Source organism: Ammodytes marinus (assembly GCF_949987685.1).
Source record: "Ammodytes marinus genome assembly, chromosome: 10".
In the NCBI taxonomy this organism is placed as follows: domain Eukaryota; kingdom Metazoa; phylum Chordata; class Actinopteri; order Uranoscopiformes; family Ammodytidae; genus Ammodytes; species Ammodytes marinus.
This window is the reverse complement of record NC_137214.1, coordinates 8,798,688-8,819,047: the sequence shown is the minus strand read 5'-3', so window position 1 is coordinate 8,819,047 and position 20,360 is coordinate 8,798,688. Positions and strand designations below refer to the sequence as shown.

The window sequence follows — 20,360 nt, the reverse complement described above, 5'->3', positions numbered from 1 at the left end:
GCCCTCTCCGGTCAAACCAAACTCCGTGCGCCATGTTGCCTCGAAATCTCCTCTGACATGAGGAAACAGGCCGCCAGGCGCTCAGGAAAAGGAGATACAGGAGTCAGTGTGGCTGTAAGCGTGCATTACAAAAAAAATATATAGGGGGTTTGCTCGGATTACAAACCCCAGTGGACATCTTCCTCATGTAGTAGGCTACTGTTAGGATTTGGTGCGCGTATTGTAAATCAGTCCACAAACGCGCAAACTTCAAAGAGCACAATAGGCTCGCTGCAGTGGGCCAGTGCTTGGATCAAACAAAGACCATCCAGTTACCGTATACTTGACAGCAGAGGAACTTACCTCTCTGCGCAGGTTTTTAAATACACTATCAGGGTTGATGGCTCGGTTCTATGGGTGGTTCATTTCCTTAACCTTTTTTGTGGTTGAACGATGCGGTAGAAACACTAGACACATAAGAGAGGTAACTTGTTCAGCCACCCTATTAGATCAGCTGGCTGGCGTTTACATGACAATAATAAAACATGGACCTTAATTTGTATTTCTAAAGAATGCGATTTTCGCGATTGTGTGAGAACAAACATTAGAAACGTGAAGGTCAGAACGCCGTAATGTATTTTAACAGGGGGTGAATAAAGGCATTATTACAAGGTGATTATAGTGAGGGGACACGGGCCCTCTAGTGTCCACAGGGGGACTCACATGCTTCAATTTGGACAGGAAATAGTTTAGTGGAAAAGACAAATTCTTTTATTTTGGTTTCACATACAGCACATAAGCATAATTATTAAATGGTTTTTCATAACTGTTTTATGACGTTTTCTCTTTAATGAACAGCATAACAATATACATGTGATTCTGGAAGTGCTTATCAAGTGAGTTTCAGGACAAAAACAGGCTGTTATACAATACATATTCAAAACTATATTCACAGAGTGCAGAAATAACAAATACTGCTTTCAAAAAGGATCTTTATGACCGTGTGTTGTATTGCGGTGTTCCCATGTAGGCATGATGCAGGATAATGACACTAAAGAAAACACAGTGAACTGGACAACACTCAAAGGACAACTACACGTCCACAAATTTATGCTGAAGAAGAAGAAGGAAAACAAAGCAAATTTGATTTGCTGTTTGTACTAAAAATTCAATTTTTTATAAATGTAAAAAAACATCACAAGAATCTGGCCATAGAAATATGTAAAGCAGAGAGGGAGAACATGTTACAGAGAGAGGGAGAACATGTTACAGAGAGAGGGAGAACATGTTACAAAGTCAGAGGGAAAAAAGATCCACTCTAGTGAGGTTTTCAACCACAAACTGATAAATACAATGTTTTTTTTTGTTGCCTATACTGATTGATTAATTCATATGCATGCATCTCAGCCAAACTTGAATAACATACTTCTTCTAATCATTTATTATGAGAGGCTGGATGGCCCAAAGTTCTTTCCGTTAACATTTGAGACAAATGTTTTGTTTTAAACAAAGCATCCTCTTGCTTGTGTTCCCAAATGTTTTTCTTCAGACTATTCGCTGGTTTCATCCACTTTGCCGCCAGGCTCACAGAGGGGTCTCTTCTCCATCATGGCGTATGGAAAAGGTGGAACGTCACAGCCAGTGAAGTCCAGTTTCTTTGGAAGACTGCAGATGCTTAAGTCAAGTTTCTTGGCACTGCCGTCACAGCCAAACTCCAGCTTCTTGAGCCGGGCTAGACTTTTGATGCTGCCAGGGGGCCTGCCTGGACTGACCTTGTACCCTGCTGCTTTGGTGGTACCAAGGGGCCTCCCTGGGCTGGTTTTGAAGCCAGCCGCTCTGGTTGTCCCAAGGGGACGTCCAGTACTGGTACGGTAACCGGCTGACTTAGTGGTCCCCGATGGCCTTCCTCTGCGCCCTGACTTCCCCATGCCCTTCTTCTTCTTAGAGCCATCGGGTGCTGCAGCCTCACCGCCTCTGATTCTCACCGCCTGAGCTTGGAAGTCATTCTGGGCTTCTTGCAATTGAAATGCCGTAGGTTTGTGCATGCCCTGTGGCAAAGGGGCGAGGCCTGCCAGGGACAGCTGTAAACCAGGGGTTAGGGGAGATGGGTAGAATTTGTTGGATTGTGTGCTACATAGATCAAAGTGGCTGGCTGGGTGACACTCCTCTGTCAGCCCAGTCATACAATAGTCACTGTTGCTGTTGGTCACTTGGTGCATCATTTTTCTGTTGGAGAGAAACGGGAACATAAGGTTAGAAAGGCTACACATCCACTCGTGTATGCTGTCACAAGACAAAGCATTTTTAGCAGCTTACTTTTGGTGGAGCACACAGGCCTTTTACCGTTGCAACACAAAACACAAGTGATGTCAAGACAAAGCGACGTAAACTACAGTTGTAGTTCGGAAAACCTAAAAGGTGGCATGCACAAAACTGAATGTTTCCCCCAATGTGCTACCCTATATTGAGAACGTAAATTAAAAATTGTACGCAGCCTACCTTATTTTTTGGTGGATGTTGAACTGGTAAGGGTTAAATTCGAGTCGCATACATTTTCCTTCTCTCATAGCCACATCTTCTTTAAGCAGGCGCTGCACAAACTACGTCCTGACCTCCATCGGTGCGGTCTTGAAACGGGACTGATATTTTTTGCTGGCTATTTCATTCTCATTTAATCCTTTAAGCAGAGGTTTAGATCAGAGAGGCAGCCATTTTCGCCTGGATTTTTTTTGTATAAAACAGGATGCGTTAACCGCGCATGCGCACAATCGCTTCCCTGAAACGTAGTAGACAAATCATCCAATGTGGTTCTGCAGAAATGCTCATATTAAACAAAGACCTGTTGTTACAATATTGTCAATATTAAAATGGAAACTACTTCAGAAAATACATAATTTTCAGTCACTATTAACTAACTAACTCATGCATTCAGATAATTATGACCAGTATGGTCATTGTTTGGAAATATGAACATACATGTTACACAATGACAACAACAAACAAAGGGTGATTCTCCATTTTGTATACTTTTTATTAACATCCATATGAATTTAAGCACAGACACTGGATTTATGGATCAACTGCAGTGCCAGAACAGCTAGCAATTTACATTTATCAGCATTTCCCCAATGTTGGTCTCCAATCTAAGTCCACAGGACTTAAGTTTCCTTGATGAGCGCGGTCAGCTTCCTGATCTTTGTTTTGGTGGACATGTCCACGTAATTGTCTCCGATACTGACGATCATGCCTCCCAGTATTGAGGAATCCGACTGAGGAGGAGATAACAGTTTGATATGACAGATTACTGCGATGGAGTGAAATTATTATTGGTGAATCATTAAATTGATGTCAGTGTGTTTTTCAAAAATCACCATTAATTCACAGCAAGTACAAGGGAAATGCATTGACAATTTACCTTTGTTTGCAGCAAGATAGTTTGACCCTTCTGAAGAAAGCCGTTGAGAGCTACCTTCAGGGCAGCAAGACTAGCTTCATCCAAAGGCTGAAGTGGGAAAAAATGATATACAGTATATAGTTAAAAGGATACAATTCATTCCTATAAGTGAATGATAATCAGGACTGTATATTTGATGTGTGGGAGATTTAACATCAGGGACACACATAATGCACGTCTGTCCATTTCTTACATGAGAAGTAGTGACGATGCAGGGGACCTCTCCACGGTGTGCGCTCATCATCTTGTTAAAAGCAGTGATGACATCACCAGTTAAAGGGAGACGACGATTGTCACCCAAAACATCTGCAAAACAAAAAGCAGGATGTGTTTGAGCAAGTAACCCATGTCCATTTCTCTTTATCAACATCTGACAAATTCAAGTTGAGAATATATATACTTTAGATTTACTAGTATAAATTTATAGTAAACGGCACTCACATTGTACTAAATCAGCTAAAAATAAAGATTTGTTAGTAATATCTTCCAATTGGTCCTGCAATATACATTTTACGCTTAAATGTAAGCGTAAAATGTATATATAGAAACATGCGCTCCAGTTTAGACCATCATAAAAATCAATACAGTACTCCGATGCAGCAGTAATGCTGCTGTGGGAAATGCATAGTGGAGCTTACAATTGACCTGTCAAAATGAAATAATTATTATTTACATAATTTAATTAGCCTTACATGGCTTAATCTGTGAAAAGCATACGTTTTTGTCAGGATTAAAAGCCCTCACATCACAGGTCGGCGTGGATGCACACCCGAGTGCATGTTTTTATCCAAGTACAGTTTTCCTATTCGATTTGAAACTTCCTAAAACATGTTTTAAATGTATGCCCCAAATGAATCCAAAAAAATAGCGACACCCCCTTCCCAAACACACTTCCACCCAAATGGTAAAATATGCAAACCAGCTGTATAATGAGAGCGTAGTCATTGGGTCTGACAGTCCTTAGCAGTGACCTCTATATGGAGGTCACAGGAACTCAAGAAAGGCATTAAGAGCTGCAGTTGATTTTAGTTTAATTGTGTGCATGGAGGCTAAACTATATATTACATATGCAATTGTCCTAGATGAAAAGAGTCTGTTTTTACATTTTAACTTGGCACTAATCATAAAAAAGATCATCTGTATGAGGCAAACAAAAGTTGTTGCATTAAAAAAAACATATTTTTTCCTTCCGAGCATTACATGTGATACTAATGCAATTGGCTTACGATAAGAAACCAAAAAGTAAAATGTTAAGGTGAGCCTTTCGCAATAATTTGAATGAACACTTAAACACATGGTCTAGTATGGTCTACTTAGGATAATGCAAAGCCTAAAGAAGAGGCCAGACACATAGCAGCAATGGAGCCACTCAGCAGTAGGCAGTGATCACTCACTGATGAAGTTCATGGTGATGGGTGAAACTTTGGCCTTCGTGAGAGCAGCAGTGAAAGTCTTCTGCTTGAGGGCACGCTTAACATGAGGATTCATGATGATACTGGAAAGCTTGGGGTCCTTGATAATGGCCTGAAAAACAAAATGGCAATAAAGGTTATGTAGTAGGAGAAAAGGCAGGTTGGGCTGAAAGTGCATGGATTATATAGCATCATCATTCAATCATTATCCCAATGCACATTTATCGATTTTCATAAATGTATGACACTGTAAATAAATAACTCGTTAATTTGAACAATTTATGACACTGATCAATTCAAATACCAACAGTGATACACACATTATATATTGTTGGTAATGGGTTTAAAATGTTGAGGAAAACAATACTTTCATCATCTACTGACCTCCACATTTATAGTGCCCTATTTATTTTCTGACTTACCCGAACTTTCACCAGCTCCTGCTCCACTTGTTCCAGTTGTTTCTTCTTACTGGCAGCTGAGAACAGAGCAGTGGCATAGCGGCCCTCCACTCCATACACCGTGAGGGGAGACTAGGAGGACATAATACAACAGATTAAAATCTCCAGCGACCATTAACTTTGGTTATATTATGCAAGGTTATGCTTCATGCAATCTGACGGCATTTACCTTGACCAGTATTGGTCTGACCACAGACGTGCTGAACTGGCGGGCCTAGATGAGGATAAAATGCATAATCATCAACACAGAGAAAACCAGAGCTTAAGCTGATGAACTTTAGGTACGCGTTGTACCATTTACTTTAGACAGCTAGCATGTAGGCTAACGCCGTTAGCAGTCATTCAAGTGCAAAGCGTCGTGTGGATATTTTGGAAATTCAGCTTTACCTCCGGGTCTTCAGAGGGAATACAGTCCTTCAGACATGTTTTTAGACATAATATTGTCGGACAAAACTATTGTAATATTGTTGAAATCGTGAAAATCATTGAACGTCTTACCTGCTGTCCTAGCATGTGTGCTGCCATTTTCTCCTACAGCTGTGCTGAGTAGAGCGAGCGAGTGCGCATGTCCGTTAGAGTAGGAGGCTGTAGTTGTGGGTAATGTAGTCTTTTCAACGTGGCGCATTCTGACCATTCTGACATGCGAGGGAAACCGTGGAAACCTAAAGCCACAAAATGTTTTTAATATGCTTAAAATATGTCAAGTAGCATTGCCACATTATTCTGATACATGGAAAAATCATGCTATTTGATCATATCAATGTTGCAAATTAAAGTAGCCTTCTTTACTTTTTAATCTTTTCTGACAGACATGGCTATAGATAGATAGATAGATAGATAGATAGATAGATAGATAGATAGATAGATAGATAGATAGATAGATAGATAGATAGATAGATAGATAGATAGATAGATAGATAGATAGATAGATAGATAGACTAGAAAGAAAGATAGAAAGATAGAAAGAAAGAAAGAAAGAAAGAAAGAAAGAAAGAAAGAAAGAAAGAAAGAAAGAAAGAAAGAAAGAAAGAAAGAAAGAAAGAAAGAAAGAAAGAAAGAAAGAGGCTAATGAACTCACCATCGCGGGAAAACCGAATTTAAATTATAGGCTAGGCCTATAAAGGGAAAATGTATGATTACTGTCTATTTAGGGCTTCCATAGGCTACAAAACAACCACCAAATTCCATTTATTTAATCACTGATATCAAGAAATTGACTTTAATAAACTAAAGAGGATAGAAAAACACATTATGAATTAACCTGCACTGACAACTAACGAGGAATTTTATTTAAATCCCTCTTGAAATAATGTTTAATATGGTACCAGCCTAGCTTTGGACCAGAGTTGGCAGGTTGCAATCTAAAAACAATTCCAAGGTTCTTCTAAAGCCTATTTGCGACAATAACAGCTACATGTATGACCTTGGTTGTTTAACGAGGACAAGTAGCTTTCATAATTTCTGTATAATTTTAACTTAAAAACACACGAGTCCCTACCAAACTCAAGGCAGTAATATAAGGGCGGTTGACGCATTCGTTATCGCAGAGCACGCGCACACTCATACACAAACACACGCGCGCACAAACACACACAAACTGCGAATGACCAGAGAGCTTGTGGTGAGGACGTTGCGTAGACGGGGCCATCTAAAAACATAACTAAATAGCGAAGCGTTTTCCTGAGGAGCTTTCAAGCTGGTCGGCTCGCTAGCTGACGGCAAACTAGGCATGGACGACAAGACATTCACCAAGGAGTTGGACGGATGGATTGAACAGCTGAACGAGTGCAAACAGCTAACTGAGAATCAGGTCAAAGTCCTGTGTGAGAAGGTAAGGAGCTAGTAGCAATGCTAGTGGACCGTTAGCTGTGACATCTCCTGAATCATGTCGCTAATGCATGTTGTGGCCTCGCTTTTGGAGCACACCATTTGGCTGCAGCGCTTTTGCTATGAGAAGCCACTGGCCAAGAAGAAGATGGAGGAGCATGCCTGCGAATGTTTTCCCTAGCTACGCCCACCTCTAGTTGCAATCTCTTCACCCACTGGAGTGCACTGGCACTACCACACAGCAGCACACTGTATTATGATGTGCTGCATCACTTCACAATCTGAAAAGGGACTAATATTCAGTGTCTCCTGGCTTGTATAGAAAAATGTAATAATAAAAACATGTGCACTCCCACACTGCACCATGTTACCTGTTAATCATAACCCTGTGTTTTTCTTTCCTTGGCCCTTCATTAAAGGCCAAAGAGATCCTGACAAAGGAGTCCAATGTACAGGAGGTGAGATGTCCAGTGACAGTCTGCGGAGATGTCCACGGTCAGTTTCATGACCTGATGGAGCTGTTTAAGATCGGGGGCAAGTCTCCAGACACTAACTACCTCTTCATGGGGGACTATGTGGACAGAGGCTACTACTCTGTGGAGACAGTTTCTCTCCTGGTCTCCCTTAAGGTAAAACTGATGCTGTGATATAAGCAAGTTGGGTATGAATTTGGTGTTCAGGGAAAGACAAATGTTCTTGCTTTGTTTAATATATATATTTTTTGAATGTCCCTCTCTGTAGGTGAGGTTTCGCGAACGAATCACTATCCTCCGAGGGAACCATGAGAGCAGACAGATCACACAAGTGTACGGCTTCTACGACGAGTGCTTAAGGAAATATGGAAATGCCAACGTTTGGAAGTACTTCACAGATCTGTTTGACTATCTGCCCCTCACTGCGCTGGTAGACAACCAGGTGAGCGTGTGTATTCAGATGTCATATGTGACATAAAGCTCAGACCGAGGGGACTCTGCTATTTATTGTCTCTTTCTTGTGTAAGATTTTCTGCCTCCATGGAGGACTGTCCCCTTCAATAGACACACTGGAACACATCAGAGCGCTGGATCGCCTGCAGGAGGTTCCTCACGAGGTAAATTCAGTCCATGTAGAATTGGCATTAGAGGACCTTCTCTTGAAGGCCCCTTCTAGATGATTAAGTATCCTGTTGGGGGCGCCTTTGGTAAGGCGTCCCCCTCTCAGCAGCAGACCCGGGTTCGATTCCCACCCGCGGTCGTTCTCTGCATGTCACTACCCTCTCTGCCCCATTTCACCTCTGTCTCTCTGCACTGTCAATAAAGCATAAAAATGCCAAAAAAATATCTTAAAAAAAATAAAAATAAAAAAAGCATCCTGTTATTTACTGCTATAACATATGGATGTTAAAATAGTTATGTTTAGCCGTTTGCTGGTGCATGTAGCTGCAAGGATGCTCCAATAATTTTTTTAATTTTTACATTAGTCTGCTATACATGCACATTCTTTAGATTTTATTATAAAAGTTTGTGTCGAAAAGATGAGTTGATCCATAGAGAATTAATCTGCAGCAGTTATAATGACTTAGTAACCATTTAATATGTTTTTGTTGCAAAAATGTAAATTTCTTCTTTTCTGCAAAACAAACAATTTTCTAGATCGAATGATAGATAAAGAAAGTTAGCAGATTAATTGATATTTCTAAATGAGAAAAAAATGAATAAAGCATTTAAGTTAATTTGTTGTGTGTAGTTTTTTTTAGTGTCCCAAAACTGTAGGTCAACACCACTGATGTCTCCTCCATGTTTCAGGGTCCAATGTGTGACTTGTTATGGTCGGACCCAGACGACCGTGGTGGCTGGGGCATCTCACCCCGTGGTGCAGGTTACACCTTCGGGCAGGACATTTCTGAGACTTTCAACCACGCCAACGGCCTAACTTTGGTGTCAAGAGCCCACCAGCTGGTGATGGAGGTAATTTAACGTTGTTCATTCGCTGAAAGTTAATTCTATTTTTAAGACAGAAACTACATTTTATGTGAAATAGATAACATGCAAGTACTCTCTTGATCTAGGGATATAACTGGTGCCACGACCGCAATGTTGTGACCATCTTCAGCGCACCAAACTATTGCTATCGTTGTGGTAACCAGGCGGCAATCATGGAACTTGATGACACACTGAAATACTCCTTGTAAGTAGTGTTTATTTTTTTTACATAAACTTGATTATAATATATATATATATAATTTGTAATTGAGGAAAGCTCTCATAATGTGAGTCCTTCTCTTTGGTTGTTTCAGCTTACAGTTTGACCCTGCTCCGCGCAGAGGAGAGCCCCATGTGACACGGCGCACACCAGACTATTTCCTGTAAATCTCACTGGTGAGGATGGTGAAAGGCTACACCTTGAGAAAGGAAGCATTCATATAACCCCATGGACCAAAAGAAGAAATGTGTGCCATAATCACAGTGAAATGGAAACGAAAACACATCTAGCTAAGCACCACCATCGTTTCAACTTTTTCCTCTCTGTGCATGTTTTTATTGCTAGAAATGATTGCTACTATGAACAATACTGTCACAATACCTGCTGGTTTGTCAGGAAACCTGAATAACGCTGAGAATAACAACTAAATGTAAGTAATCATTGTGTTAGGCTTTTAATGAAGACCTGAGTGTGTTGCCACATACAGTACGTAAGCTGCATCTTTCACTTGGCATGGCCTCAAATCAAAGGTTGCAGTAAATATAATGTGAATTTCTTTTTTCTTTTTGTAACCAAAGCGCAACCGTTTATTTTGTGAAGTGAGACGATAGGGTTAGCCGTCGGAAGTGAATCTGTTCTCTTTGCACTTTTGTATTTGATTTTTATCACACAGCACTTGACAGACTATGTTCTCTTTTATACCCTGTTATAGTGTTAAGTAGCTCTCTTTCTGCTCTGCTGTCTCGTATGGGAGTTAATGCATTTCCATTGAAGTGGGCAATATTGGCACAAATGACAGTTCAGTTGTAAAAAGAGAAATACATAATTAAACAATTCAATGTTTTGCAGCCAAAGCTATACGAAATAAAGACTGAAGTTGCTTCGTCATTTATTTCCTTTAGGTAGAGTTTGTGGCAACGTTCCCTCTCCCCAGTCACCACTAGATGGAAACAGACACCCAAAAGCAGCTAGTGATAACTAGCTCTGATAGGATAATCAGCCACACTTTGAATCTGTTCAGGAAGTCGGGTAATTAAATGTATTTATAATTTATAATTTCATTTGCATTACAGTTTGCTATATCATAATTTTGACACAGGGTCGAAATATGGCAATATAATACAATAATATGGGGCTAGTTTGCGCTCAATTGTGTTAGGCTACATGTTGTATGTTTTTCTCATTAATTAATGAATAACATTTCCACAAAATATTAGTGCTTCGTATCAATGGAAGGCTAGTGCACGCGCGTGCGTGTGTGTAAATCCAAAGTTTTAGCAGTTATTAATGATTTACTGCTTGTGAATCAAGGTGGCGGAAATGACAGACCGTTAACGGATGTAGGGCTCAGCATGCAGCTGAAAATAAAAGCATCATTTCTGAGGAAGAAGTGAAATGAAACAATGTATCACCTCAGATTTTGACCTACAATGTTTACAATGTAATAATATGAGTTCCAAATCAACACATAATTTAAACAACTCTTTTTCTTTAGTTGCCTATCAATTCAGCTCCTGTCTTTTTTTCCAGTGTGGAATTGCTTTTCTGAGAAAGGGCTTTTATTTTGTCGGTGAAGTTCGTGACGCTGCCGGGTGTGCTTCCCCGTGCTCTGTGGCTGCGCTGACGCTGCTGCATGTCAAATTAGCTGGCTGCAGCCTTTCAGGGACACCTCTCGCGGACCGCCGGAGCCCACAGTGCAGTAAGTAACCTGTGCATTTTATTTCCAAAAATGGGTCCAACGAGGCGTCGGCGTAGAAAGGATCAGCGTGTACTTTGGGTCTTAGGTCCGGGGAAAGTGTAAGTGAGACGGGGTTGTCTCCTTGAGAAGCCCGCCTGATGTGTGGATGTGGCAGGCTGATACTAGTTGAATCTGGGGCGCACAGCTGGACAATCATGGGTCTGGACAGATGCAGCGCCTAATTGGTCTTTAGTGGAAATAATGGTGATATTTGATATTTTTATTAATTGGCAAAGGTTAAATTGCTTTGCTCGGATGCAAAAAAAAACCCTCCAGTGACAGTCCAGATCTGACTGGTCTACGTCGGCTTGAACAATTAACCGTATCCAGTCATTGTTTACGCAGAAAGCAACCTTCCCCCACAATGCAATAGATGCCAGACACACAAAAGAAATGATGTTTAAAATATGTGCTGTCATGAGATGCTGCATTGGCCGTTTGATTTATCTCATTATAAGCAGGTGTTGTGAATTGCAGGTTAATGTGTAGCCACGAAAGCCTCCTTTGATTGGTTGAGAGCGAGGGCAGAAGCAGCAGCCAGCGTTTATAGATCAAGGTCCATGTCAGTCCAGAGTTCAGTGCTTTGACAATCACCTTTTATTAGACATTAATAATTATATCACTGCTATGAACCAGGGGGGGTGACAGAACCTGTAACCGCTGTTCAAGCAGCTTGTGGTGTGGGTCTCTTCTATTTTTTTCTTTAGTTAGACCCAGAATAGGGGCTGTTGTCATCTCGTGAGAACCCCGTGGAGTGAAATTCGATTTAAAGCGACAGCACGCCTCCTGCACGCCGCCAGCTGAACAACAGAAGACTTTCCTCTTTTCTTGCCAATCCAGCAGCCATCTTTGGTGCAATTTCAGGTTGTGTTTCATCATGCTGCTGCTGCTCCAGCTCCATGCACCGACTTGCTGCACTTTGGAGTTCACCCTGAGCGTGCATGAATGGTTAAAAAACCAGATCAGACTGGGTTATGTTATGTGGACCCACACACTCTAGGGGGAAGCTGCAGCAAGCACATCCACAAAGCTGATGTTTTACATAGTTCAGTGCAGTGTCCATTCAGTGCAGACCAGTCTTATCTGGTTTTCTGGATTGTGAAATCATATATGCATAAAGTTGGAATGGGGAGCTCACTGGTGGTGGGTATAGGCTTAGATTGCATAACCCACTGTGCCTTTTCTCACTCAACCCCCTTTACAATTAGTAGTTTATTGATTCATTCACATAATAAATACTTTGTTCAGCTATTCTCTGTGGCATGCAGAGGCCTTTGTGGCTCTCCGAGAGCCGCTGCTTTCAGCCCTGGTTTGGGGGGGTTGGTGTGTGCTCATAATGGGGCTTTGCAATTTAGTGCTTCACAGCCCTTGTGTCAGGTCAGCCATCGCCATGGCAACGTTATGCTGAATAAGCAGCACGGGCGATCCAGACAGGGGCTTTATTTCCACGAGTTCTCCTCCGCTGACTTGTGTCTGCAAAAGAAAACGAGAAGTTAAGGGCCGTAAACTCCCAGGGTCAGAGCTGGAGCAGGGCCCTGCGCTCCTGCAACACTTATCAGTTCATATCAGCCTGATACAATACAGTTATGAAACACTGGTATCCCAGATAACTAACCCAATGTCAGAATCTGAGCTTTGATCCAGCACGTTTGTCTCATACGCTTCCATTGATTTACTCCGGGGAAAAGGCGTCTGTAAACTTGACCTTCAAAGAATCATGCCTACTTTTTTCCTATATGCGCTGATAAATGACCTGACCTGATTATTTGTTCCATTTTCCTTTTCTGCAGATAAACATGGCAGCCGAGCTATCCACTTCCATAAACATCAAGGAGCCGCGGTGGGACCAGAGCACGTTTGTAGGTCGGGCTAAGCATTTCTTCACCGTCACAGACCCCAGGAACATCCTCCTCACCAACGAACAACTAGATCACGCACACACAGTCATCACCGACTACAGGTAAACCAGTTCACCACAGAAAAGGATGCATATTGTACTCAGTGCCGCTGTCGGTTGAGTTATTTCTTGCCTTACACATGTCCCCTTCACTGTCCACCCCCTAAGGAAAGGTGTAGTGACTCCAGGCCTGACCGAAGATGAGCTGTGGAGAGCCAAGTATGTGTTTGACTCGGCCTTCCACCCCGACACTGGGGAGAAGATGATTCTTATCGGCCGCATGTCGGCGCAGGTTCCCATGAACATGACCATCACCGGCTGCATGATGACATTTTACAGGTAAGAACATGGCGGATTATATGTTAAAACAGTGACACTGGCACTGAAGCTTCAAGTTAATCCTATACACTAATACTACTGCTGCTACTAATGCTGGAACTAATGAAACACAGGTGACATTTTGACACAGTAGGAACTACACAGGTGTAAGTAATCAAACGAATGGTGGCTGAATTCCATTTAGCTACCCCAGTTTCAGGGTCCTTTTTATATTGCGCATGCTGGCTCACTCTCACACAGCTCTGGATTATTGGGACCAAAGTAGTTCTTTTTTGGCCCAGGGGACTTCTACACCCACCTCGTTTGGTCCAGTATTTCGGTCTTTTCTGGTTTGACCCGAACCAAAATGACAGATGATAAACCGCCCCCGGACCTTGGTCTGCACCAAACACCTGGACTAATGTTCTGACTAAAAAAGGATTAAACTTCACCATGGTTCTGTTTGTTTCAGAGTGAAAGCATTTCCTGGATGTAAAGCCATACTAATATCATTCTTATCTTGGCAACAACATTCTTGTGTTCAAACTGGAAAAAGGCTACACACCAAACTGACAAGTCAACTTCAGACACACGCACCTCTACAAAGCAATCAGTGTCCAGTATAGGGAGACGCAGCGTAGGTGATGATGGCACGTTGGTTAGGGATGGATCCGATCCAGTATCGGTATCGGGTCCGATATGGCCGAAATCTGCGTATCGGATATCGGACTGACAGCTCCGATATAGAATAAAAATAAAATATTATTATTTATTTTTTTTTACTATGAAAGAGCGAACGAGTCGTGCGAGCATGCGCCGACGTTCGGTGGAGGGAGAGAGGACACCACTTTCTATTTTGACATACAGTACATATCAGTTTGTTAGCCAGTGACCTAACCAAAGCTAACCCAAGTCAAGGAAGTGGAGAGGCTTCTGCACTGTGACAAATTCTACTATGTAAAATACAGCCAGAGAGAGGAAGACTGTTCAGACAAACAGACCACCACATATTCTAGTGGGACAGAAGTGATCATTGAGAAGGATTTATTTTGTGTGACTCTATAATTGATATTTTCATTAAAATATTGCATAGTCTGCCAATTATGATATCGTATCGGACAGTATCGGTATCGGCCGATATCCAAAACCCGGATATCGGAATCGGATCGGAACTAAAAATAGTGGATCGGTGCATCCCTAACGTTGGTATGTCATGGAAAGTTCTTTAGTGCACTTGCAGAACTACAATGTGAAACCAAACCTAAGAGGATCAACACTATACAATGGAAGGAAGGACAAACCTTGTTTCGGAACGCTGGGTGTGAAAATGCCCTCATAGTATCCCCTACAACTTAAACGTATAGTTTTACATTACTGAATGACCTGAAAGGAATATTTTTTTTCAGCCAAGTAAGCTAATATTTATAACCATTGTTTCATTATACTTTCTCTCTAAAACCAGCACTCTGGCTTGAAAATCCAACCTTTAGCTGATAAGACATAATGGTTTTCCTCTCGTACTAACGACACTCTTTTCTTGTGAATCTTTGCAGGACAACTCCAGCTGTGTTGCTCTGGCAGTGGATCAACCAGTCTTTCAACGCAATAGTCAACTATACCAACCGGAGCGGTGATGCTCCATTATCAGTCAGGTAAGAGGCAGACGATTTGGCACTGACAGCAGCTCGTATTAACACCTATTAAATACAAAAAAAAAATTGTTGCGTGCACAGTATTTTTGTGTGATGTGACCAATGCCTCTTTTTGTTTGCAGTCAGCTTGGCACCGCTTATGTGTCTGCCACCACAGGGGCAGTTGCCACCGCTCTAGGACTAAATGCACTAACAAAGGTATCAGTTCATCTAACCCACATCCACAGCTCATTTTAATGTATCAAGCGCAAACCGCACACTGTGTGTGTGTGTGTGTGTGTGTGTGTGTGTGTGTGTGTGTGTGTGTGTGTGTGTGTGTGTGTGTGTGCTGACTTGGGAAGTTAGCCACGCACCGATGCTCTCTTTGTCGTGGAAGAGCCGTATTATTTACAGGGTCGTGCTCCGGTATCGGCATGTTGTCCTCCCAGCCTTATACAGTGACTTTGTGTTACACGTCCTGGTTTATGATAGAAAACTACACATGTATAACACCTGACATCTATGACCTGCGTAACGTGCTGTCGGGCTGCAGTAGAGCCAAGTGATTCATTTGTCCCCCCCCCTCCTGTTCTTCTTTGCCTCTTCCCTCCTCCTCTAGCACATCTCTCCCCTGTTTGGACGGTTCGTTCCCTTTGCTGCTGTAGCTGCTGCTAACTGTATCAACATCCCACTGATGAGACAGAGGTAAGGAAGAGGATGCAGCACAACATGTTGACAATTGAAATACACAATGGCTTTGACCTTGCAAAGACACAACACTACAGTATAAGTGAAAATGGCCCTGGACATACAAGATTTTCAGGTCATTCTTCATAGGTGTCCTAAAATGATATTCATTTGATTTGCCCCTTCGTCTTCAGGGAACTTAAACACGGCATCCCCATAACGGATGAGAATGACAACCGGTTAGGAGAGTCAACGAACGCTGCACAGCAGGCCATCTCTCAGGTCGTGGTCTCCAGAATTCTCATGGCTTCTCCAGGAATGGGTACGAATATCTTTGTCTACTCAGTGCAGTTACTCAATTAGACCTGCTCCAATGTGTATTAACCTCTCACTGACAACTAAGGAAAACAACAATATAAGTTTAAAACCACCAATTTTGTTAGATTATTGCTAAAAATCTGTTGACATTGGACTGTGTAGTGATACTTTTTATTTTGTGTCTTTTCAGCCATCCCCCCGTTTTTAATGAACCACTTGGAAAAGAAGGCCTTCCTGAGGGTAGGCATATTTCTCCTTTTAAGACACAAGGGACACTCACTTTACTGCAGTAACTTCCTCAACATAAACGTCATTGTCGCAAATTTAAAATGATGCAAAGGTTTTACGTTAAATTCCTAAAACGGTTTTCTGTTTTACTGTTTCTGTTTTTAATCAGAGGGGTGAAAAGAGCACATAGGACATGATGAGGCCACTCTAGTTTAGGAATTCACCACTGCTCTTTGTGGCCCCTCACACATTTTTTTTTCCTCTCCTCTGCTTGCTCTTTTCAGAAGTTCCCATGGATGAGTGCACCTATTCAAGTGGGCCTGGTGGGATTCTGGTGAGTGGTCAGAGATGGTGGCACCGTGAAATTCCTCTGAACATTTTCAACCATTCAACTGTCAATAATCCAAAGATTTATGTCGCGTTCAACATTGCCTTCGAGATACTGGGGCGCATCTCAAGAGGAATGTGCTCATAAGTCAATGAAGCTTAAGACTGTCCCACTTTAATGAGATAGAGTGAGTTCTGTGGACCAGTAATTCAGTCAGCAGTAAACTGGTAGTGGTAGTAGACAGGCAGGAGTGTCTACAACATTTTCAGTGAGTTAAACCAACACATGCCCACACAGATCACTTCCTGTCGTTCTCTGAAAAACGAAACACAGATATCCTCCCACGTGCTTAGTTGATGTTTCCTGGCTCCGCTTTGCCTCTCGTGACCTCAAGACACCAATTTAAAAAATCATGTGTAACATTCCTGTAGTTTGGCTCAAATAACAGGACAGTGATTTCAGCAGCACATCAGCCCAATCACACACACACACACACACACACACACACACACACACACACACACACACACACACACACACACACACACACACACACACACACACTGCTCTCCTTGTAATATGTTTGTTTGTTGTAGGCAATTGTTGTGTGTTTATACTGCTAAATTAGACTAAAGTATGTTTTTGTCAATTGATTTGGCAGGCATCTAATTCACTTAAAGCTGTAATCTGCTACATTTAAGTTACCTTGTTGTGTCTAGTGGCCTTAAACAAAGGGGCCCACCATTGCTAGCAACATGCCCGTTTACAGAGCCTAGGCTGTGTATTAACATACGATTTTTTTTCAGCGTTTACACATAGTACGCACAGAGTCTGAATCTTGGATAGCTTTTACACATGAAACATGCAGTGCCTACACAATGTAATTTACTCTCACTCTGTTTCTTCCTCAGCCTGGTGTTTGCCACTCCACTGTGCTGTGCATTGTTCCCACAGAAGAGGTGAGTGAAACATTCAAACTTGACACTTTGATATGAGTCACTTCTCCTTTTCTCTACTCGATTAATAGCTGAGTTTGCATGATTAATTCTGCTTGAAAAGTTGCACAACACTCCTACAGTATGTGTGTTTGACCCCACTGACCCCTTACATTTCTCCCATTCCTACCCGTCCCATCCAGCTCTATTTCAGTCAGCCGCTTGGAGCCGGAGCTGCAGGAGAAGATCCGGGCCAACCACCCGGGAGTGGAGAGGGTCTACTTCAACAAAGGGCTATGAGTGTGCAGTCCGCCCCGTCATCCAAACACTGCCATAACACAGCTGCAGGCTCGGTCCTCCCCCTCTCCACCAGCCCCTCCTCATTCAGTGTGCCAAAGTTAAGTTTGAGTCTCGTCATTTCCATTGTTCTGATGGATCAGACCTGAGGACTCCCTCTATCCGTCAGTCTCCTCATGACGAGATCTTTGCTTTTGTCAATGTGATTGTTGATTTTTATCGTAACCGCTAGACAAGATTTTGTCCGACTGGTCCGGATGAAATGTACTGTATGTTTATCATGACGGACACAGTATCATGTAAGGTTGTTTTTACGTGCAGTATTTTAATTTTTTTTAAGTAAGTGACATGTCATTCATTAGTCACAGCCAAACCATTTTTATACTCTGCTACCTAAGGCTGGCGGTCAGCTCATTTCTAACCTGTATAATATCTGATTATAATCAGGACATTGAATCATCAAAGACCTCTGCAGTTCCTGCATTTGCCAAATCTGTACTCGCATTTAATTTGTTTTTTTAAGACCTCATCATCAACAATTACTACCACTTACCTACTGTTCACAGTGTGATTACAAAGAATGACATTCACATTAACTAGTTCATTCAGTCCATTTTTGCCAAATGAGTCAAATTCATTGAGCTTTGAGGCCTCTTCTCTTCGCGTGTAATTATGAATCTAAAAAATAAGTCTCCAGGGATCCACCCCATGATGTGATGCTATGACGGTGGCAACCATTGATGGGCCGACATGGTGCTATAGTATGTCTTTAATAACCAGTGTTTATCATGGTTTTTATTCTATTTGCCAAACATGCATGAACAAACCAATCCTTGTACGTACAAGTATTGTGGGATTTGACCCATCGTTTCCAGATAAATGATCTGTATATTCAAACAGAGGCTACACTCAGGAGAGCTCAACGGTGGTGACAACTTGGTGTTAATAATAATAACTTGAGCCAAACACACAGGTTCACAATGAACTCATCCCTCATCAATCATAGCTGTTGATCCAGGATTGAATTATCACAGTGTTTGATAGCACCAAAATCCAACAACTCATTCATGCCTTACACACTTATCCAGTATCTACGTAACTATGTTCTGTACCTACCTGAATGCAGCATCCTAAGCACAAAGTGACACATATTAGATTCATGCAGCAGTTGTATCATATTGTTATTAAGATATTAGGTGGGTGGGAGGGGGCGACAACACATTTTCATAGTATTATTCTTAAAGCGAGGGTGATACACTGAAGGATCTATCTGACGAATATTTGTTTTTAAAAATGACGTTTGCCATCATGAACCGCTACGTGGACTTTTAATACATTACTTTGACCTTAGAGTTCTCAGCTAGAATGTTGTATCATTAACAACCCCTTGCAGTTATATGTTGCTGTTAACACAGGTGCAGGCTGATGTCTGAACTTTTGTTCTGCTCCTGTCCTGCAGTAGACACTATTCAGATGCTATATTTGTACACGGTTGGTGTACATTGTGTTGTGTGGGACTAGATCGGCACTAGATGGCGCTCTTAAACGGGCTGTCACGTTGTCTCAAGTTGAAGTCCAACATTTACAGCTAATGTATTTTTACTATGTCAAAGTTGAATTCTAGACCGAGATCATAACAGATGGGAGACAGTATGCCATGGTGACATGACAGATTTTCATCATTGGATATTTTGAAAAATCAGGGATGTGAGAAGGAAAAGAGGAAGCCACAGAGATCCACGAGCAGCATATTATTGCAAATCTTTGACCAAACCTATCTTCATTTTGCAAGTTTAAAAAAATGACATAAATGTATGTTAAATCATATGGTTTGAATGAATGCATATGTTTGCATTTAAAATGTGATAGTAAATGCTTGTGAGCATTGATTTTGATTCCATTGCATCTTTTTGCTCATCATGGTGTGTAATTTGTGTAAGGTGTTTTAATGTTTGATATACTGTAAATCTATTTGCATTATAATGCTGTATGAGTAAACTTCATTTTAGAATCGTCTGTTGTTGTTGGGAGTTGGAGGTGTTCCCTTTAGCCGGATTGAAGTGAAGTTTGTTATTCTAGTGTTTAAGGTGAACTGAATGTAGCATTTTTCCATTTACAGCTGTTTGTGGTGTGTTTCAGTCCAGAAAAAAGCACAATGTTGTAACAGGATTTTTAAACTGCTGCACAATTTTAGAACTTGTTAAACCTCTTCAGTTTCCTGACTACAATGCTTTTCACTACATCCTCGACCAGACAAGATGATTAATACTAAACTTGCCCTTTGGTAGACGTTTCCAATTATTATTCCCTTCACCTCTGACTGCATCTAACGAGAACTAATTCCTCTTAAATGTGTTTAAAAAAATATTAAATTAACCCCCTAATAAATGATTCACGAACTTCAATCTACCAAATCAAATGCAATGTCTCTACAGCCAAAGCGATACAAATCCACTCGAGAGGAATAAGTCATTTACAGTATGCATTAATTGAAATTAATATTTTATATATATATTAAAAAAAACATTACAATAAATGGTATCTGATTGTTTTGCAGTTCACTGGGGTGATGTGATGTATAGACTAACTGGATGAAATAAAGTTAATTTAATGAAATCATGTGGTGTGGTGTTTTAGGTGCAGCTGATGGCTCAACAGCGCCATCCTCT

General features: G+C 41.5%; 4 protein-coding genes across 4 annotated transcripts; 2 read left to right on the top strand and 2 right to left on the bottom strand.

Annotated features, from left to right (window-relative positions):
- Positions 1-738: 738 nt before the first annotated feature.
- LOC307256430 (uncharacterized protein) lies at positions 739-2,702 on the bottom strand. Its single transcript, XM_080035379.1, has 2 exons — positions 2,479-2,702; positions 739-2,205 (listed from the first exon to the last, which is right to left on the bottom strand). Exons 1-2 carry the CDS (start codon positions 2,544-2,546, stop codon positions 1,530-1,532), a joined length of 744 nt encoding a protein of 247 aa, XP_079891505.1. The 5' UTR covers positions 2,547-2,702; the 3' UTR covers positions 739-1,529.
- A 284-nt stretch (positions 2,703-2,986) lies between these two features.
- atp5po (ATP synthase peripheral stalk subunit OSCP) lies at positions 2,987-5,863 on the bottom strand. Its single transcript, XM_080035380.1, has 7 exons — positions 5,805-5,863; positions 5,476-5,520; positions 5,268-5,378; positions 4,828-4,957; positions 3,627-3,739; positions 3,395-3,481; positions 2,987-3,248 (listed from the first exon to the last, which is right to left on the bottom strand). Exons 1-7 carry the CDS (start codon positions 5,829-5,831, stop codon positions 3,138-3,140), a joined length of 624 nt encoding a protein of 207 aa, XP_079891506.1. The 5' UTR covers positions 5,832-5,863; the 3' UTR covers positions 2,987-3,137.
- A 1,056-nt stretch (positions 5,864-6,919) lies between these two features.
- Positions 6,920-10,098, top strand: LOC307256778 (serine/threonine-protein phosphatase 2A catalytic subunit beta isoform-like). Its single transcript, XM_080035871.1, has 7 exons — positions 6,920-7,137; positions 7,553-7,762; positions 7,875-8,048; positions 8,134-8,223; positions 8,918-9,079; positions 9,181-9,299; positions 9,409-10,098. The coding sequence occupies exons 1-7, from the start codon at positions 7,036-7,038 to the stop codon at positions 9,479-9,481; spliced, it is 930 nt and encodes a 309-aa protein (XP_079891997.1). The 5' UTR covers positions 6,920-7,035; the 3' UTR covers positions 9,482-10,098.
- An 851-nt stretch (positions 10,099-10,949) lies between these two features.
- Positions 10,950-20,314, top strand: sfxn1 (sideroflexin 1). Its single transcript, XM_080035761.1, has 11 exons — positions 10,950-11,013; positions 12,843-13,012; positions 13,118-13,288; positions 14,821-14,919; positions 15,042-15,117; positions 15,518-15,603; positions 15,780-15,907; positions 16,094-16,143; positions 16,416-16,465; positions 17,371-17,418; positions 17,598-20,314. Exons 2-11 carry the CDS (start codon positions 12,849-12,851, stop codon positions 17,692-17,694), a joined length of 969 nt encoding a protein of 322 aa, XP_079891887.1. The 5' UTR covers positions 10,950-11,013; positions 12,843-12,848; the 3' UTR covers positions 17,695-20,314.
- Positions 20,315-20,360: the final 46 nt, after the last annotated feature.

Coding starts and splice junctions, on each gene's coding strand:
- LOC307256430 (XM_080035379.1), bottom strand. CDS start 2,546: ATGAGAGAAGGAAAATGTATGCGACTCGAATTTAACCCTTACCAGTTC. Junction 2,206..2,478: donor AACATCCACCAAAAAATAAG/GTAGGCTGCGTA, acceptor TCTCTCCAACAG/AAAAATGATGCACCAAGTGA.
- sfxn1 (XM_080035761.1), top strand. CDS start 12,849: ATGGCAGCCGAGCTATCCACTTCCATAAACATCAAGGAGCCGCGGTGG. Junction 16,466..17,370: donor GTGGGCCTGGTGGGATTCTG/GTGAGTGGTCAG, acceptor TTTCTTCCTCAG/CCTGGTGTTTGCCACTCCAC. Junction 17,419..17,597: donor GCATTGTTCCCACAGAAGAG/GTGAGTGAAACA, acceptor CGTCCCATCCAG/CTCTATTTCAGTCAGCCGCT.
- LOC307256778 (XM_080035871.1), top strand. CDS start 7,036: ATGGACGACAAGACATTCACCAAGGAGTTGGACGGATGGATTGAACAG. Junction 9,080..9,180: donor CCCACCAGCTGGTGATGGAG/GTAATTTAACGT, acceptor CTCTTGATCTAG/GGATATAACTGGTGCCACGA. Junction 9,300..9,408: donor GACACACTGAAATACTCCTT/GTAAGTAGTGTT, acceptor TGGTTGTTTCAG/CTTACAGTTTGACCCTGCTC.
- atp5po (XM_080035380.1), bottom strand. CDS start 5,831: ATGGCAGCACACATGCTAGGACAGCAG. Junction 5,521..5,804: donor CACACATGCTAGGACAGCAG/GTAAGACGTTCA, acceptor ATCCTCATCTAG/GCCCGCCAGTTCAGCACGTC. Junction 5,379..5,475: donor TCAGACCAATACTGGTCAAG/GTAAATGCCGTC, acceptor ATGTCCTCCTAG/TCTCCCCTCACGGTGTATGG.